Source organism: Simochromis diagramma, unplaced genomic scaffold (genome assembly GCF_900408965.1).
Source record: "Simochromis diagramma unplaced genomic scaffold, fSimDia1.1 OVJJ01000344.1, whole genome shotgun sequence".
In the NCBI taxonomy this organism is placed as follows: Eukaryota; Metazoa; Chordata; class Actinopteri; order Cichliformes; family Cichlidae; genus Simochromis; species Simochromis diagramma.
In genome coordinates, this window is record NW_024387375.1 from 9,694,669 (window position 1) to 9,713,485 (window position 18,817).

At 41.0% G+C, this 18,817-nt stretch overlaps 1 protein-coding gene across 1 annotated transcript in view; it reads right to left on the reverse strand.

Moving 5' to 3' along the window:
• Positions 1-18,817, reverse strand: part of LOC120720003 (rho guanine nucleotide exchange factor 17-like) — a 66,251-nt gene that overhangs the window by 17,378 nt on the left and 30,056 nt on the right. Inside the window, exon 3 of the mRNA XM_040009582.1 lies at positions 3,286-3,363. Coding sequence (XP_039865516.1) covers positions 3,286-3,363 — 78 coding nt within the window. The remainder of the gene's footprint in view (positions 1-3,285; positions 3,364-18,817) is intronic.

Genomic DNA, 18,817 nt, shown 5'->3' on the forward strand with positions numbered 1-18,817 from the left:
GCATATATGTTTATCAAAATGCAGTGGATGCCATAAATACGACCGGGGACAAGTGCATGTCTGCTGTCCGGGACCCTTTTTAAATGAGGCAAATGTAAATGCTATCAATATCAAAACAGGCTCTCTATCCAAGCAGACTGTTTCATCATAGTCTGCTATTTTGTCAGGTGTGCAGTAGATTTAGAGCAAAAACTGTTCATGTCAGGGGTGTCAAACATAAGCCCCGGGGGCCGGAATCAGCCCGGCAAGGACAACAATCAATCCCACTAGATGGCCTTGTGAAAGTGTGAAGTACGACATAAATTTTGGACCTTTAATTGCATTTTCACACATTTTGCAGCTGATAAAGATCTCCACCCCATGGCCATTCATGTCACACCAACGTAACTGAGTAAAAGATAATTAAATGATAGAAAACTTTCTGTTTTTTTACTATGTACTATAGGAACGTCTTCTTTTGCACCATCTGTACACAGTAAAATAAAGAAATACACAAATAAATAAACGAAATAGGACATTATCTTTGAATTAACAAACAAAAGTTCACTTTATAATTGCAGGACAGTCTGTCCAACAAGCCACTAGAACATTTTCTGTAATTTTACACATTTATTTCTTACAATTTAAGCCCTAAGATTCGCGCTAAAAGAGTTCGTTCATTTTTTACAAAATATGTGTTTACAAGAATTTTGCAGCTGTATGCTTAAAGCTGCTGAAATCTTCATCTTCATGCACTCTAAAAGCGGTCTCTTTACTGCAAAAACAGCCACTGCTCAAAACAGCTGGCGTCTGGCAATTCATTCCTCACATCACGCCACCTGCATTATCTGATGAATGAAAGCTGCATTCACAAATAAGCAAAAACACCAAGAGAAAGACAAAAGATAAATGCGTTAATAAACAAAAGTCAAACCTGCACATGTCTACACAGTATGCTTGGTTACAGCATACCCTGATATCTCAATCTTGGATCGAGGCTGATATGAGCAGACATTTCATGAACACTGTGGCCAGTACAGGGTAAACGCAGAATAAACACAGTCGACACAGACGGCACATTAACAAACTGATTAAACCGGGTTTTGCCATCACATGTTGTCTTCACTTTGTCCTTTGTCCTTATTCTGTGTAGATCACACAGTTTTGCTTTTGACAAGCTCGACTCAGACGCACTCAAACTCAGAGACGCTCACACTGTGATCGCATTAATTGAGTTTCCAAATTTCAAAGCTTAACTCTTAAATGAACTCAGACAGATTCAACCCTATTGCTCCCAAATTTGCAAAGTCCGCTAAGCTGTGAATGCTGCACTGACGAACTGCATGACACATTTCACTTTTTATTCAATCTCCTGGTTTAAACATCTGTACAAAAGAAAGCTGGTCGACTTCCTTTATCCATTTTTCTTGGAAATGTGTTACGTAACAAATCAGTAACTATCTGGAATTGCGAACGTTATGTCACAGGAAAGCACCTGAGTTTCGACGAACTCTTTCCTCTCTGTATTTAGATAGTCTCAGGTACAGTATGGCAGCAGTGAAGTGGGAAGACAGACATGCACATTGATGGAAAAACTCCAGAATCAACTTGAATGAACTGTGTGGCAACATTTGTCTTTGTGACATGGCCCAGTTACACCATTAGCCACCATTACACCATTACTATATCCATGTTAATTTAATTTCTCCTTTGTGTGTCCAACATGTCCATTTCAAACCTGTGTTTTTGTATATTTTGCTTTAAATAAGGCCTAAAATCTTTAAGCCAGATAAAAACCCAAATATTATTTAATCACATAGGTAACACATGCATATACTGTACAACTGTACTGCAGAGAATAAATCTGTTTTGGGTCTTTTTGGGCTAAATGTGAATCGGGGTACAACAGACCTGTTCTATAGTGTGTGTCATTGTATGTGCAGCTCAGCTGCCTTTGAGGCAGACAATCACCAAGAACAAGTCAGAAACAAGACAGACAGGCCAGTCCAAAAAAGACCAAAAAAGTGTCTTTGAAAATCTTGTTGATGTCAGAAGACATCGGCCAGACTGTTTCAAGATGACAAGAAGGACACAGTAACTCAAATAACCACTGGTTACAACCAAGATATGGAGAAAAACACCTCTGAATCTGCAGATGGGCAGCAGCAGCAGAAGACCACACTGGATGCCGCTTCTGTCAGCTGAGAACAGGAATGCACTCAATGGTAGGGTTAGAAATTGGTATAAACAACATGAAGGGATGCCTACGTCCTATCTTGTAAAGGTTCAGGGCTGGTGCTGATGGTGTAATGGTGTGGTGGATATTTTCCAGCCACACTTTGGTGTCCTGAGCATCATTAAAAAGCAACAGCCTACATGAGTATTGCTACTGACCATGCAACCAGGAAAATGAGCATAATGGCCCTCTCTTAAAAGACTAGGTGTAAACTGTTTAGACTGTTAAAACCACTGTTATTAGTTCAGCTTTACTAAACACAAAGTACTCTCTGATTCAAAATCATCTTAGTTATATGGCAAAAGCTTGTATTATTCACAGAGCGCTTCACCAAAAGTCCCTCAACAGAAACCCAAAAGAGTCCGATTTCAACTTTGGATAGCGCTGCTTAAGAGCCGTCTCAGCCGAACTAAATCTGACACCCTCCGTCAAGGATCTGCACTTCTACACCAGTCACCGTGGAAACATTTACTTTCCCTGTGTCGTCATGGGAACACGGCCTGGGTTTATTCACTTTGTGGCCACACATGTGCACAGAAACACACACACACACACAGTCAAAGTCAGCGTGTGCGCATGTGAGTGAACATTTTGTAAAAATGCAGACGCATGCTTACTGTTCACCCACACACAGCGACAGGTTACACAACAGGGTGATCACAGGGTGCCAAAGTGAGTGTGTGCATGTTTGGGAACGTGTTAACCAGACAGAGGGATGTGGCTAAGATTTGGGGTAAAGGTTAGTCAGCTATTAGAGCACAGACAGGTATAGGATACAGAAGTGTGGGTGTGTGTGGCAGATAATGCTGATGACAGTGGGATGTGACGGGGTTAACAGATTAGCCTGACAGGATGAATGAGAATAAGTGGATTACATAACATCCACAGTTATTCAGTATTCATGTCCTCAGCAATCTGTATTTTTTAGTTATTCTGCGTGTCTGCCTGCGAATACGACTCACTTATAACAAGAGATACGTAAGAGAGCATGTGAAGTTATGTGTGTGTGTGTGTGTGTGTGTGTGTGTGTGTGTGTGTGTGTGTGTGTGTGTGTGTGTTAGTTACATTACCTGAATAAGACTACGCAGTGACTCCACATATGACTGCTCTGTGTCTAAGAGGGTCATCATGACATGCTTCCTCATATCCTGTGAAGACAGAAGAATAAGAAAGAAATATAAGGTCACTTAATGTTTGTAGGGTCATCTAGGTCATATCTAATGCTCCTTTATGTCATGAACAAACCACATAATATACAAACAGAAGCACATGCAATGCTGTAAAAATATCACAGTGGTGTTTTATGCTCACCTGCCCATGCGATTGCAGATGGAAAATAGCTATTAGCTAAATCTAATACAATATAATGCATTCTCCTAATTTTTTTGTACAGAGTCCCTTTTAAGTAAAAAATAAACTAGAATTCAAAAGGTCAAGTATGTCAAGTGTGTACCAGGTACAGCAAATACAACTGAATCTTGCTATGGAGGATCAGAAAGCACTGTGAGCTTTTAAAGGCCGTGCAAAGCCTAAAAACACTAAATACATTTGGTTTACTTGGAAATTCTACAAGGGATACAAAATTTGATATGGGGTAAATCTGAGCAGAATGTATGTTTACTCTTCAGAAAGTTAAGGCTTAAATTTTTAATCAGTGAATACAGAGGTGGAAAATGACAAAGAACGTCAAATGCAAAAAGAACACAAACACTGCCGGGCCAAAAAAAAAACAAGAACTCCACCTAGATTTAACTAAGCTTATCATAGAGTGATTCATATGTTTTGTCTGGCAACAAGTTATTCAACCTCAACTGATGCAGTGAGATGCTTCTCATGCTGGAAAACATGCCCTGCAGTGGTGGAATAATGTTCCTCAGTTTCAGACTGGTCAACAAGTTTGCCGAAACTGCTAAAACTAGGCTGAAGACCCTCCAATGCATTATTAAAACCTGGACAGATAGTCATGAGCCTTGTTCAAGGAAGAAATGTAGTCAGAAAAAAAAAAAATCCTGATCCTTTCACCAATTGGTGAAATTAAATCCCTGAAAAAGCTGTTCAGCCTTAAGAGAACCACTTATCAGTGAGGATAACTGGGGGGGAAACAAGCCTTCAATTCGCTAGGAAGAAGAAAGGTTGGACTTTGGATCAGTGGAAAAAGGTCATGAGGTCTGATTGGTTCAGATTTTCCCTCTTCCAGAGTGATGGGCTCATCCGGGTTAGTAAAGACGTGGATGAAATAAGGCACCCATCGTGCCTGGTGCCTACCATACTGAAGCAACCGCTCAAGGGGAGCTTGAGGGGTTGCTTCAGTAGAGCAGATCTAGATTGTTGCGACATTTGTTAAGCTTATCGCAACATTATCAAAGCTTAAAGAAATATTTGAATCCATATATATATATATATATATATATATATATATATATATATATATATATATATATATGGTCTGCTGTGAAACCTCTTATGAACATCTTATTCACATTTCTTTCTTTCTGATCCTCTGAAAGTTCATGCTTCAAAAGTAGTCCCTGAACCAGCGAGGTCAGAGCTGCTGCACTCAAATTCCGAAATGATCCTCGAAAGCAGAACAACACGGGCACAAAGAAAGCAAGTGAGCTCTGTTTTGTCAAGCAAAGAAACAGCACTTTAATAGGAAATGAAAATTTAATGTTGTTGACATTTAAAGCAGGAAACTCCCAGCAGTCTGTAAAGTAAAAGATCCCAAGACAGTGGGGTGGATTATGACCAAACAAGAGAAACATCACTCAGCCTATAAGTCATATGGTAATAAATATCATCATTTTTCAGTGCTGATGTGCGCCATCGTCAAAAATATCCACAAACAAAAACAACCAGCGGTTCTTTTTGTGCTTCGATAATGGACCTTTTGTCTTTCTGGCATTTTAAATCTACATTTTCTTTCTCTGCACGCCTTCTCTCCAACACCGCCGACGCAACACTTAAACTGAAATCACAATCACTGTTGTTGTCCTAGGTTTATCTGATTTCACTTATCTGTTATTCTCAAGAAGTAAATAGAAAACTCAGTGGCAGGAGCTCTATATTTTTTAAGCTTTTCCATTGAAATATTATATCTCCATGGTCAGGCGTCACCGGGGCTAGGAAGTCCACACAAGCACGGCTCGTTCATGCTATAATGACTCATGCTAAAAAGTAGTTAATGTGACACTGAAATCAGCGATTCCAATCATTCCCAAAGTTTCTCTTATTACTTGTGAAAAGCTGTTCGTGTGTGAAGGAGAAGGACAGATGGACAGGTAGAAGGACAACACGGGAGATTAAGGCTCACGGAGTATGTGCTTTATCCAGGGTCTCGGAAGACACTCCCAAAATATTCTGGTAACCAACATGGCTTATAAATATCATACAGAGCCACAGGCATACCCCTATGGTGCATATATAACCACAATGGCTCTTTCCCCCTCTTTCTCTCTCTCTTTCACACACACACACACACACACACACACAATGGCCACAAAAAATACACAGAGGAGGCTTTTCCCCCCTCTTCCCCTGCTCCTCTCTGCCAGCAGCGCTGTGTCCTATAAATAACCGTAACAATAACTTCCCAGAAAGGTTATGTTTAGCGTTTGGCATCTAAGGAGACCCCAGGGGCGCTGTGGGGCACCACTGGAGAGTGAAAGGTGGCGTGTGGATGGATGGAGGAATGTGTATAGAAGTGTGTGTGTGTGAAGAACAGAGTGATCGTAAGTGAAAGATTTGCCCTCTTAAATAAGGAAACAGCAGTGAAAGTTAGCCGCCAGTGACACTTCTCTGTAAATCAGCTCAACTGCTCCTTCTGTCCAAATCTACTCACCCCTGACAAACAAACACAAACACAATAGAGTTGGGGAGCATAGATACAGGATTAAACAAAGCTAAAGAGGGACGCAAACAACAACATAGTAATCATCCATTTATAGTCCTTAATTGCCCCCTAAGTAGCTGTGGTTTGGTCCCCTGTTATGGTCCACAGAAGCACAGAAGCAACACACACACTGATGAATATGTTAAAATGTTGATGGATCGACTGAAGGCCGAATGTGTCTCTCAGGGTCCGCGTCAGGTCTTTGCTGGAAACTGGTTTCTCCCCCCACCCAGCAACTTCAGCTGCAGCTCCTCCACACAAGAGCACAGCTGTCCCTGCATGACTGTCTCACACAAATGAAACCTCATTTACAGTAATCAACTTAACAAACGCGGATCCTCTTTCTTTCTCACGGAAGCTTCATGGAAACGGCTTCTTCATGAGACTGGCTGTTTTCACTCCGGTTAATATACGCATTTCCTCACACTCAGGTGCAATGCCGCTGAATTAACTGCACTCTTACAAGATCTGTCGAGCGAACAACGCTGCTGACCACTTGACCCCGACGAGAAAGAGATGGGGAAACAACGAGCGTTTGTGCGCGACAGTCAAGTTAAATATGAAGGGAGCTTCCCTGAGGACAGGAATGTTTCTCTGTCCGGCGCTGGTCGCTTTTATTAGATCACACATGGACACATCAGAACACAGTGAAATAATGCTAGGAATGCCAGTTTCATTTTGCTAGCAGGGTTACCATAGTAACCCCAGCTGAGAGGCTGATTGGTCAACGGGGCAGGCACAGTAGAGCTGAAGTCAAGACGCTCTGGGCTGAGGCGGTGTCAACCTTCAAAACGGAAAGCTGAATCCAGGATTAACAGCTTTCAGTCACATGAAAAGGAAGAGATGTCGAACACCCTACGACTGCAACACGACTTGTTTTCATTCTTCAATCCGAATATTAGAACATTCCTCACAGGCGCTTTTATTTAATGCAACTTCCAAAATAAGATCCACCTCCATTTTTTATCAGTTCTAGCCAAGTAAACACAGAGATCCGGGAACAAGACATCATTCCGAGATCCGAACAAAACAGCCAAATAGGACATCAAATAAGCAGTCAGCCTAATTATCAAAATCACTGGACTTTGAGTTCAAATTACAGGTGCGAATGTGAGCAAACCCAACATGCTGGTAATAACCCATCTTTTTACAGGAAAGCGCAACTAGACAATAACTGCAGTAAGTATGATCTTGACCGATTATGTTGTTTTTTTCTCTCCCCTATGATTGTTTCTCTGTAATATTAACGCTGCAGGGAGTAGTAAACTGAAATTACCTTAAAAGAGGCAGATGGAAGAAGGAAAGCTGCCACAGTCTAATGAGTGAGGATGACTCTTTTCTACTCTATTATCACAGCTACAGGCCTTGATCCATCATTAAGGTCAGAGATGAAACCTGGTGTTTTTTGTTTTTTTTTTCCCTTTTGCAGCTCATCCTCTGTAAACACTAGAGACAGCTGTGTGGTAAAGTCCCAGTGGATCAGCAGTTTCTTAAACACAGACCAGCAACTTTCTTACCTTTCACCATGTCTACATGCCTAAATGAGTTGCTACCGCATGATTGGTTGACTTAGAATTTGCAGCTGAACAGGTGTACCTAAAAAAGTGGCCAGGGACCGTCTATATCAGTGGTCCCCAACCTTTTTTGCGCCACGGACCGGTTTATGCCCGACATTATTTTCACGGACCGGCCTTTAAGGTGTCGCGGATAAATACAACAAAATAAAACTAGTACCGGTACCGAAAAAAAGAAGATTTATTCATAACACACGTGAAAAGACCCAGGAAAACCGAGTTAACAATAAAAACGATAACAAAATAACGCTGAAAACCGATAAAAACCCTGAAAACTATTCACGTCACACCTGAGCCTCAACTCTCGCGGCCCGGTACCAAACGACTCACGGAACGGTACCGGTCCGAGGCCCGGGGGTTGGGGACCGCTGGTCTATATAATCAAAATGTATGGACAATAAAAAAAACATACAATTCTTTTTCTACTAACCCCAGAGTGGCTGTCAGACTGTAGCAGCCACACTGAGTCTGTACAGTCTAATTTGGGCTTTAGCTACATCACACGCTGGACTCACAGCCTCTGGCTGTTTGTGACCGGTGATGCCAACTCTAGCCCTGACACCTGAACCACTCTGAAATTCATCAAGCACAGGTGCAATAAATACTGGATATGTAATAATGTCCTTGTCAGCACAGAGATGGGGGCTTTTTTTAAGCGCAGAGAGACCAAACATGGCACAGTCACCACCACAGTGTTCTCAGCTTTTTCATCAGGGAAAGAGAAAACCACTCCTATCACTGCTGTTATCTCATGAAACCTGCAAAGCACAAGCTGCTTTTGTCTTACATATCAGATCATCTGAGAAGAATTAATATTTTAGAAAGAAAAACATCTTCGCTGTTAATAATAAATAGATTCCATGATGTATGACTCAAAATGCCACACACACACACCCCGACTCCTGTGATCACATAAAGCTGGCATGTATGAATTGGAGTACAAGCTGCTGCTCAATTATCTAATTTAAAGTATTAAAATAATTACTCATATAATATATAGTACCTCCTAAATTACATATCCTTTATAAACCTGAGTCACCTGCTTCCACTGATCTCAACAACGATGCAGCTTTAACTACAAGGTATGAATTTGTGTAATTTAATCACCCTAAACTGGGATCTGCTCAGAAAGACGTCACAGTCTGCTTATTTGGGATGAAATTCACAGCACTAACAGGTTAAATGCCCAATTTTTCTCCTCTCGTACGCATATTCAGTGTCAGACATTATGCTCAGTTAACAGTCTGGATGAATGTGTGTGTTTTTGTGAGTACAATATGTTCGCTTGTGTCCCTCTGTGAGCTCTGGTGCCTGAATAATGTGTGAGTACGGGGGGTCTGTAAAGCAAGTTTTTCTTCACAGCTAAAGCAAACACTGCAGCTCAACATTAAAGCCGCGGCTCACACATCCGACTCTGCCCGATGCTGTTCTGTTTGACTTGAAGTTATTTCGCGGGGGATTTCTACGGATCCAAATATCAACACTATCACGATAAGATGGATATTTTGTTATAGCCTATAGTGCATTTAGACAATAAAGTTTACCGATAGGCGAATTTACGAACCAGGTTTCCGCTTGTGCTGCTTATTTTTTCAGACAGTATTTTTCTCGGTTGCTTTAAAGTGTTGCACTAAATGAGAAAAACAGAATGCCACACAGTGTTTCGCTGTTAGGAACATAACTCCCATTTCCCAATATATCTCTTTAATTTAAAGTGTCATTTTTAGCCAGAAAGGACTGAAGTACCCAATTACTCTAAGTACCACAATTGAGTTCAGTTTTGTGTTATTGGGAAATTGTAAGTTCGCTTTTCTTTCTCTCTGTGGCCTCTTTTTATCCAACAAGAAAGAGATTTGCACATGTTATTATGGGACACAGCTGTAAAGAGTGCAGCTGCATACAGCTTTTCACAAAAGATTGCACACTGCCCTACAAGGTTATGTGTTGGTCCTGTTTACTTTTTTGTCTGTCTCCTAGTACACAGAATGACCCAAAACCATACAAAGGGATTAAAAGAGGTTCTTAGTTGCTTAGGTGGAAGCATAGACTATAAACATGTACATATATATAAAAAAAATAGAAATAGCCACACTGGTGTTACCTGATGTTTGAGGACCTGTTTTGAAGTCTGTGTTGTTGGGCATTTTTGTTTTTTTATGAGAGGGTGGACGGCTAAGTCATCATGCTGTTATGTAGTAGAAAAACACCAAAACTGGAGCACAGGCTTGTTGGCGCGAGCATTAGCTAAACAATTTGATAACTGCGTTGAATGCTGCTATCAGCCATCACTTATCATTCAAAGTGAGGATGACCTTAACAGTGATAATGTTTAGCTTTGGTATATTTATGGGTGAGTTGTTGTGTTTTTATGGTTGTCGTGAAGCAGTTTGTATTTATTAGAACCTGGCAGATACAGGATTTGTAAGACTCATACTGATAGCAATATTTGGGGACTTGAAACTGATATCTCACTAAACATTTGTTATGTGTAGTTAACCGATTCCTTAGTAAAATACAATGAGAATGCGGTTTAAAAATCTTCTTGTTTTATTGTTTGATAAGCTACTTTTTGTATTTGTTCCATTCCAAATGCGTGTTGCTGATGAAAGATTGTGCAAAATGACCTCCGGTTGATAAACTATGCAACATCAACACCCATAACATGGCTGAAGGGGGTTTCTCCCCTCTCTCCTTTTTTAATTTTCATATATCGGCCGGTATAAAGGCAATACCAATAAATCTATAAATATTAGCAAATAGATAATATCAGCAGGGCTGACATATTGGTCAGCCTCTATTATTTATCCACTAAAGTTAACTATTGTAACTCGCTTTTGTAGCAAGCATAGGTGGCTAGATTAGCTTTTTGACCTAAATTAAAGAAGGTCATAAGCATTTTTATTTTATTAATTTGTTTATTCTAATTAATTGTACTTAAAAAAACCAACATTAGGACAACATTAGTGAATTTAGTTGAAAAATATGTTAACATAATGTGTTCTGAGCTGAAGTTTGCTCACTGAAAGCATCAGAGTCAGCATTGCAGCTCCTTCCAGTTGCTCTCGTCACTTCTCATCACCCACTCCCAACCTCCCCCCTCCCGACTACTGTATCCCCTGGCAACAGCCTGGCAAAAGCAGCAACAGGCGTCCTCTTAGCCCAAAGAGAAAACATCCTCATCGCCTATCATTTCCTTTTATCATTTTCCCTTTATTTATAGGCAGCTGTAAACATTTAGATGGATTTTCACATTGTTGAAGTAGCAGCTCTGAAAGCAAGGGACCTCCATCCTTCGCTTCTTTTACAGTGTTCTAGCTTTCTTTCTGTACAATTCTGGCATGCAGATAAAAAGCATAAATGTGCATCTCTATGGGCTTCTCTAATTGTCATTTGCAGGCCCAGACTGCTCTGACCTACTCTATAGTGATCAATAGTATTTTCTCTCAGACACACGAATGAACTATTGATCCCCCTTCCTAGCTTCTCCATCCTCACCTCTTTAAATTCATCGCCTGTCCCAACTTTTCCTCTGTGCCTCTTCCTGTAAATAGCTCCTCACCTTGGTTTCACCTCTCATTCGCACAGTGAATAAAACAGTTAGTGCAGAGGTGTGTATTTGGTACTTGCATCATTTCACACAAAATAAAATCTAAAGAAAATGAATAACTGGTTTGTTGGCATTTTTGATTTTTGAGCTAAGTTGTCAAGTATTTACTGATTTGGGGATTTATAATGTGAAAAACAATCTTCCTAAGTCGATGAACTAATTGGCCGAGAGATTTGTAGATGATAGAATTTTAAATTTTGCAGAACTTTTGGAGCCCTAACTTTTATTTGTGTCCTATATCAAAAGATATCAGTTGCTCTAGCTTGTTTTGATCGGCCACCGATCCCACATGATGATGATGATGATGATGATGATGATGATGATTATGATGACAGCTAAAGGTTAACCAAAAATCCAATTGCAGTCTCACGGCCGAATTATCATAAATAGATAAAACATGCACAATGCTTCAGGATGTTTCATAGACATGAAATTTATGCAGTATTGTTACTTAAAACCATGATCTATCTCCCACGTAAATGATACTGATAGTTACAGAAACAAAACATCACCTGAACATGACTTTAGGTCTATTTTGTGGAGTTTGTATAAAAATTATTTATTTGTAGTTTTGTAACTGTGTGGATAGCTTCTGTACTGATGGCATTATCAGAGCTATCATATAAAAGTTTTCAAATACCCTAAAGACGCACAAAACATAAACTGATTCTGGTAGAGAATTTTTAATTACTAGTTTTTAAATAAATGTGGCTAATTTTCACAAATAATTCAGTGATTTGTTTGCTTGAAACTGTAATTTCTAAAGAAAGGTGAGATATTAGGCACTTGGGTACCACTGTGCCCACATTATGTAACATACATTAAGTGGGGGCTTGTCCGGGATTTGGACTCAGTACCTGTAACTATTTTAGTATTTATTAATTTTACTCTTCAGTAATATTTTACAAACAAAAAGATGAATAAATTGATCTAATAAATATTAAAATGGTCTTCGTTACTACTCTATTTACTCTTTTTTAGTAATTTTTAGAAATGATATGAGTCTTTGTAAACTGTTAGCTGTAACCCTCTAAAAACTTCCATAAGAAGCACGGTCCTTATTCCCAAATCAGAAAAAAAGGTTCAAAATTTATTAGGATGTACATGTAGGATGTAGGATTCAAGCAGGGTTAGTTTATACATAGCATACTAACACACTTCAGTAGCTGGTTCATATCAACAGGCTGGGTTATAAGATTAGCGGCTCTACAGAGGCTGGGTTATGTCTACAGTTTACGTGTTCACATATGTTTGTTTGTTGGTTCTGTCCCCAGTCAAGCATACATAAGTCGACTACAATAGGATGAGATTTGCATGCAAAAAGACAACTTTGCAGAGGATGCTTCAAAATAACCTAATCAGCTGTAAGCAAATGTCATTAAAAGAGTGGATGGTGAGATTCATAAAAGGGCACAGATAGACGAACAGTGAGACTTCAGTGAGTGGTCCGAGCGTCTCTGACAGTAGGTGTTAGAGCTAATCGTGTGATTCACTCAGCTCTAATTGTATTATAGACATGCAACACATAGAGACAGAGGGGGATCTGAAAAAAGACATTATCCAGTGGAGACAGATAAAATAAAACTAGGAATGAGCTATAAAAATGAAAGAAATGCAGGGAAATTAGGACAACACAAACAGAATTTGAGGCAGCCAAATAGGGGGGAAGAAGTTAAAGAAAGGGAATTTTAAAAAGCTGATATAAAACAGGTTGGACAGAGTGGAAAACTAAACCGAGCTGGATCAGCCAATGATAACTTTTAATATGCAGAGAAGGGCAACACACAACTTTATGTGCTACAAATAAACAAAAACCACTGATCTACCTCTCCATTGGGGCTTCCAGCATTAAGTCCATTTCCATTCAGATTCCCACTGGAGTTACTATTGCCGTTGTTGTTTCTGAACTGATCCACTGCATCTCTGTAGCCAGCTTCTCCTCCTCCTCCATCTCTCTCTCCTCCTCCTTCATCTCCTGTATTCTCTCCATTCTCATTCATTTCCTCCAAAGCGATGCTGAACTGCGCTAGGGTTCGAACCATCTGAAGCATACGGAACGGTCCGTGTGCCCGAACGCACACTCACTTTGGCACATAAGACACTCCCGCGAGGCAGCCCGTGAAGGTTTCTACCCGTTTGTTTACTCACACAAACTCGGTCTTCATCTCTGCCAGATAAAGAAAAGCAGACACACCTGACGGTCGAAGGATTCCCCCCACCTTTCCCTCTTACCACGTTAAATAAAGCATGTTTCCTGCAGCTGTTTTCTTGCAGCCTGCCTGCTCTCCCATAAATGTAATCTCGTGTCTTCGGTTCGCGCCCGCTCTAGAGCAGGTAGGCTCAGCTGCGCAGCTCGTCAAAGTGAAAGGCAAGGGAGTGCACTTCAGCATGTATGCATGGGTGTCTGATCTGTTTCTGCTGCACGGATGATGTAAGCAAGACCTGAGTGCATGTCGTGGTGTGTCTGTGTGCGGCACAGGGGAGAGATAGAAAGTGCGTGTGTGCGCACGTCTGCGTGTGTGGGTGTGTTCGAGTGTGTCCTGGCCCTCCCCCTGGGTGTGTATAATAAGAGACAGCAGGCAGGGCAGACGCTCACAGCGCTTAGCTCCTCTTCACACCAGCCAGGCTCGACCAATCCCCCCCACAAATACTCGATTGAAGTATCTTAGGATGAGCAGCGTGCCGTTTAAAATCCATCCACTTCCTCTTTAACTTATCAAATAAAGCCTTTGCCATGAGGAAGGACTTTTGAGAGACGTCAAAGAGAAGTCACTACAAAGTTCCCCTCCTGCCATTACAGTGAGAAACAGATTTGAAAAGGGAAAGCCATTTCTGCTTCTTCTGTTTCTACACGGTCAGACTGAGCAGAGCAGTGAATAGCAGCAGCAGCAGCCCACACATAACCATGACAACAGTGAGCAAAGGTGTCCTTTTAAAATGACTGTACCTGAGTTTTGTTGTTTTTTTCCTTCCAACTATGACCACTCACACTGCTTACCATTTTTGTACAAGCAAACTTCAGTTTTAACTCTAAAAACATGAAGGCTGTTTTCAAAAATCTCCCAATTTGTCTTTGATTAATTGATCACATTACTGCCTCCAACAATCCAATGACATGCATGTTTTGTTGAGCGGAGATTTTAACTTGGTCATAGGTCTGAATTTGACCGTGATGCGTGTCTGACTCTCTGTGTATTAGCCCTGTAATGGGCTGGTGACCTAACTGGGGCAGGGTCTCCCATCACCCCAAACTAGACTAGTACTGGACTTTCCTTTAGGATTGTGAAGACGCAGAGCAACACGCGAGAGTTAGCTCATCAGAAAAAGAATGAGCTGTACCAGAGGATGGACATGTTCATGTTTTGGACAGAGAAGACAGATGGTTTGAGGGTGAGGAGTACAGGAGGCCATCTCCCTCATTCCTGGTTATTGAACCAGGAATGAGGTTATTGGTTAACCTGGAATCCTATCAGAGTTATTTGACTGAGTGTTTAATGCCCATATTTCTTAAATTTGTCCAGTTTTAATGTCCTTGAAAACATCAGTGAGGAAAGCTTTCGAATCATCCGACACAATAAAACATATCTACAAGAACTTAACAAACATGAAGTTTAATATTTCAAATTAATAGTAATGGACGGATGGACAGACAGAAGCTAATGGTAAACACTGAGCGTAACGTAACAAGGTAAACTGGGGTCATACACTGTTGAATTTCAGTATGAGGCGACTTTTAGTCTCTTTTTTTCAGTCACAAATAACCTCAAACAGACTTTAGGCTCTTTCTCTCCAACAGAGATCAGACAAAAGGTCACCAAACAGACATTTAAAGGTCAAGCCCGTGGCTTGGAAATTGTCTTTTAATCCTTGTTGCTATAGGAACAATAAGTCACTTATGAAAGTGTAGTGACAGGGATCAGATTTCAGGGATGTCTGGAGTGTAGCAGATATTTTTTAATATTCAATTCAATTCATGTTTTGCCTCAGGGTTTCTGTTTCTTTTCCAGCAAAATACCTTTAATGCCAAACAAAGAGCATCATAAACACTTACAAAAGCACTCGCTCCTTCCTCAGAGCTCCAGTGCTTTCTATATTTTAACTTTGTTCCTTTACATAGCCTCTCTGTGTTCTTTGGTATGCTAACATTAACACCATTTGTCTTTGCCAGAAATCGCCCTCTTTCAACAGTCAGCATTCAGTCTGACTTATAACTGTGACGTTATTACCTTTAATGGTACCCCACAATAAAAGAATAAGGCCAGGGTATCTGCACTGAAGTATACTGCTTTAGTATAAGACTCAGTAACTCAGTCCAAAAACTGATATTTTTAAGTATCAGTTTAATGGTTAAAAATACAGCTCTCGCTCAAGTTTAGACCTAACGTTAAGCAGTCAAACATTACATCAGTTAAATGTAGAGATAAGCAAAAAAACAAATAAATAAAATAATGACATTAGCCACTGTAGCTTGTAGTTTCAAAGCCTCGAGGTTAGCATTATAGCGGGCACAGTTTTCTGGAGCCAGAAGTGAACAATGGACATCCAGAGACATGGTGGGCGAAGGGCAAGACACTGATAATTCATACGGTCTGCAGCACATTAGGGCACATGTTATACAGGATTTATGCTTCTGCATAAAAACACCATAACCTGATATGCAGCTCTAACTCGGCCCATTATCACGGTGACTGGCTGGTTCAATACTGTCATTTGCTCCTGCGCATTTTAGTTTACTTCTACTTCTACGGTCCCATTTAGCGTAAAACACAAAACAAAACCGCATATTTTTGAGGGGGTGATTGATCCACCCAGCCCAGGTGCAAAGTCTGGCTTCAAAACATCAAGGTGGCGATCACCAAAATACTTAAGTTGAAGTTGCAGGGCATTTGCCATGAGCGGTAAAATTAGCTAAAGCCTAAAAGACCAAAACCATTTTTCACTGAACTAACAGCATGTCCTGGTATAGGTGTCATGTGTGGTTCACTGATGTGCGTTTAACACCTCTTCTTTTGAGCTGCGAGAGTGCACACATGTCACAATCCTCACCTGAACCAGTTACATCAGCATCTTGTGTGGCATCTTGTTTCCATAGCAACCCCAGTGTGCTCACATCCTCTGGCTTCCTGTTTAGCTCGGGACTAACGCACTTGCTAGGTTCAGGTGCATATGTGGATGCGTGCACATGTACAATCAGCGGGCCGTCTGACACAGGAGCGTTTTCCTGAATGAGTTAGCGGCTCGTAGCAGGCTGACCCAGATTTCCTACCCGTGTGTGTTCTCAGCCATACAAACTAGACTGCACGGTCGGATTAAGATCACTGTGTCCTTTAGAGGAAGAATTACACAGTTGTGACTATATTCAGGTACTGATTGTCAGAAAAGATGAATAAGTGGACTGAACAAATGACTCTCACTCACTCTCACAACCTTTTTGCCGTTTTCAACTCACAGACGCAGGCAGTAATCAGCTGATATATAAAACAACAACAAAAGCTGCATTAAAAAATACACACCACAGCTCCATCCCAGACACACACATGTGGGTAATCACAAGTGGGATGCATTTGCAGCTGTGGTTCAAACCTCATACTTCCTCCACGCCCTGCAAAGAAATGCGTGCGTGGTTTAATACTTTGCTCAGCGGCTCTGCCTGTCTGCCTGCATCAGTGAGTGACACAAAGTGCTGCTAAATGACAGCTGATGTGACATCTGTATTGCAACCTTTGAGCCAACATCACCCCACAAAACTGAGTCAGCCTGGAGGCAGCCCATAGATAAACATGTAGGAGGGCTGATGACACCTGTCACCCAGGTCCCCAGGTGTGTGAGTTAGAGACAAAGAGAGTGAGAGTGAGGTGGACGCATGACTGGCCAAACAGATCAAAACAGATTTGTCATCACACACCTGTACAGGGACACACCCCCTGCCATCTGAGCCTCTGTTTATGTGTTTCTGTGTGTCTTGCTGCGGGGAGTGTAGCTCTGTTAACCTCCCTGTGTCAATGCTGGGTAACAAGATAACAGCAAGCTATTCCGGGGAGAAGAACACTGGCATTGCTAGCGAACACGTGGGAGCTCTAGTCAGGAAACTTTAATGACTCCTCAGTTTTCTTTTCACATTTCTGTTTCCAGATACATCTTTCCATCTCGCCCACTCTCCATCTGTGTGTGTACAGATACAGATATATATATATATATCTGAGCTGGATGAATCTGTGGCCACAACCTCCTGCAGACACCGATAACTGTAACCAGCTGTATTTATGAAAACAAAAACACACGCAGAGCAACAGCTAAAGAAGAGCAGAGCACATTTTAGTGTACACACATGCATAAACACAACCCACAAGGGGGCAGTAGTAATAACGAAACCAATCATTACAGGGTGTAAGTGTTTTTTACTCTCATCCTGCCACTGGCACAAGATAAAAACCACTGTAAAGACACAACAGGACTAATTTAACCCACTTATCCAAAGATGGGCTCCTGCAAAATACTCTATAAATAAAGAATATTCTGTCCTCTTGTTTTCCCCCGGGTAGTTGATACTTGTCTTCGGGTCAAAAATGAGAGTCTTTGAAAGTTTAATAAGGAAAGTAAACAGCATCTGGTATCACACCAGAGCCGTGTCGAGGATGTTGTTGTTGAAGCCTTAGTGAGCATGTGTGTGAGGGAGAGAGAGAGAGATCACATGTAACAAGATCTACTTGCTCTCCAAATAAGCCCCTATGGGTCTGCATGCATGTGTGTATGTGTGTGAGAGAGAGACAGAAAAAGAGGAGCGAAAGTGAGAGAGTGTGTGGTGAAAAGAGCCTTTGTCCCCAAGAGGTGAGGCTGAGGCAAGGACACGACTGACGACTGAGCTAATACACGTGTGCAACGCAACATGCACGTACTGATTTAAAGCTAAGGTAGCTAAGGGCACGCAATCATGGAAACACCTAAATAAATAATATAGTCATGGTATTTAGACAAACAAAATCAAAACTTGTGGATTCAGAGCCTCAGTTAAAGCCAAATATTGAATCTTATAGGTTATAGAATGCTCCTGTAGTTTAACTGTGCATCCAAAGCATTTTATTCTACGTCTTTATGCGAGGTCTAACTATCATGCACACATTCACACTCAAGCAGAAGCATCAAGGGGAATTTGGGGTTCAGCACCTTGCTCAACAACGCTTCAAAGTGCCGACTGGGAGAATTGAATTCTACCACGGAAATATCGATTGATGAGCCACCGACCCTTCGGAGCAGCAGCCATGTCCATCTTAATATTACGATCAAAATCAAGAGCAACCTAAAGCTTATATCGATCACCAATTTTGGTATGAGAATTCACTCTTCATCAAATACACTGCATTTGAGTGTATTTTTAGAAATGAATTGATCACATCATCTACCCCAATAAAGTATTTTAAATGACCTCCTAACAGTAAATTGACCATTTAGGAGTGATTACTGTATAGGAGGATTAAAGGGTGGAATGTGAACTGAACAGAAAAACAAAAACAAAAACGGGGACCTTGCAAAGA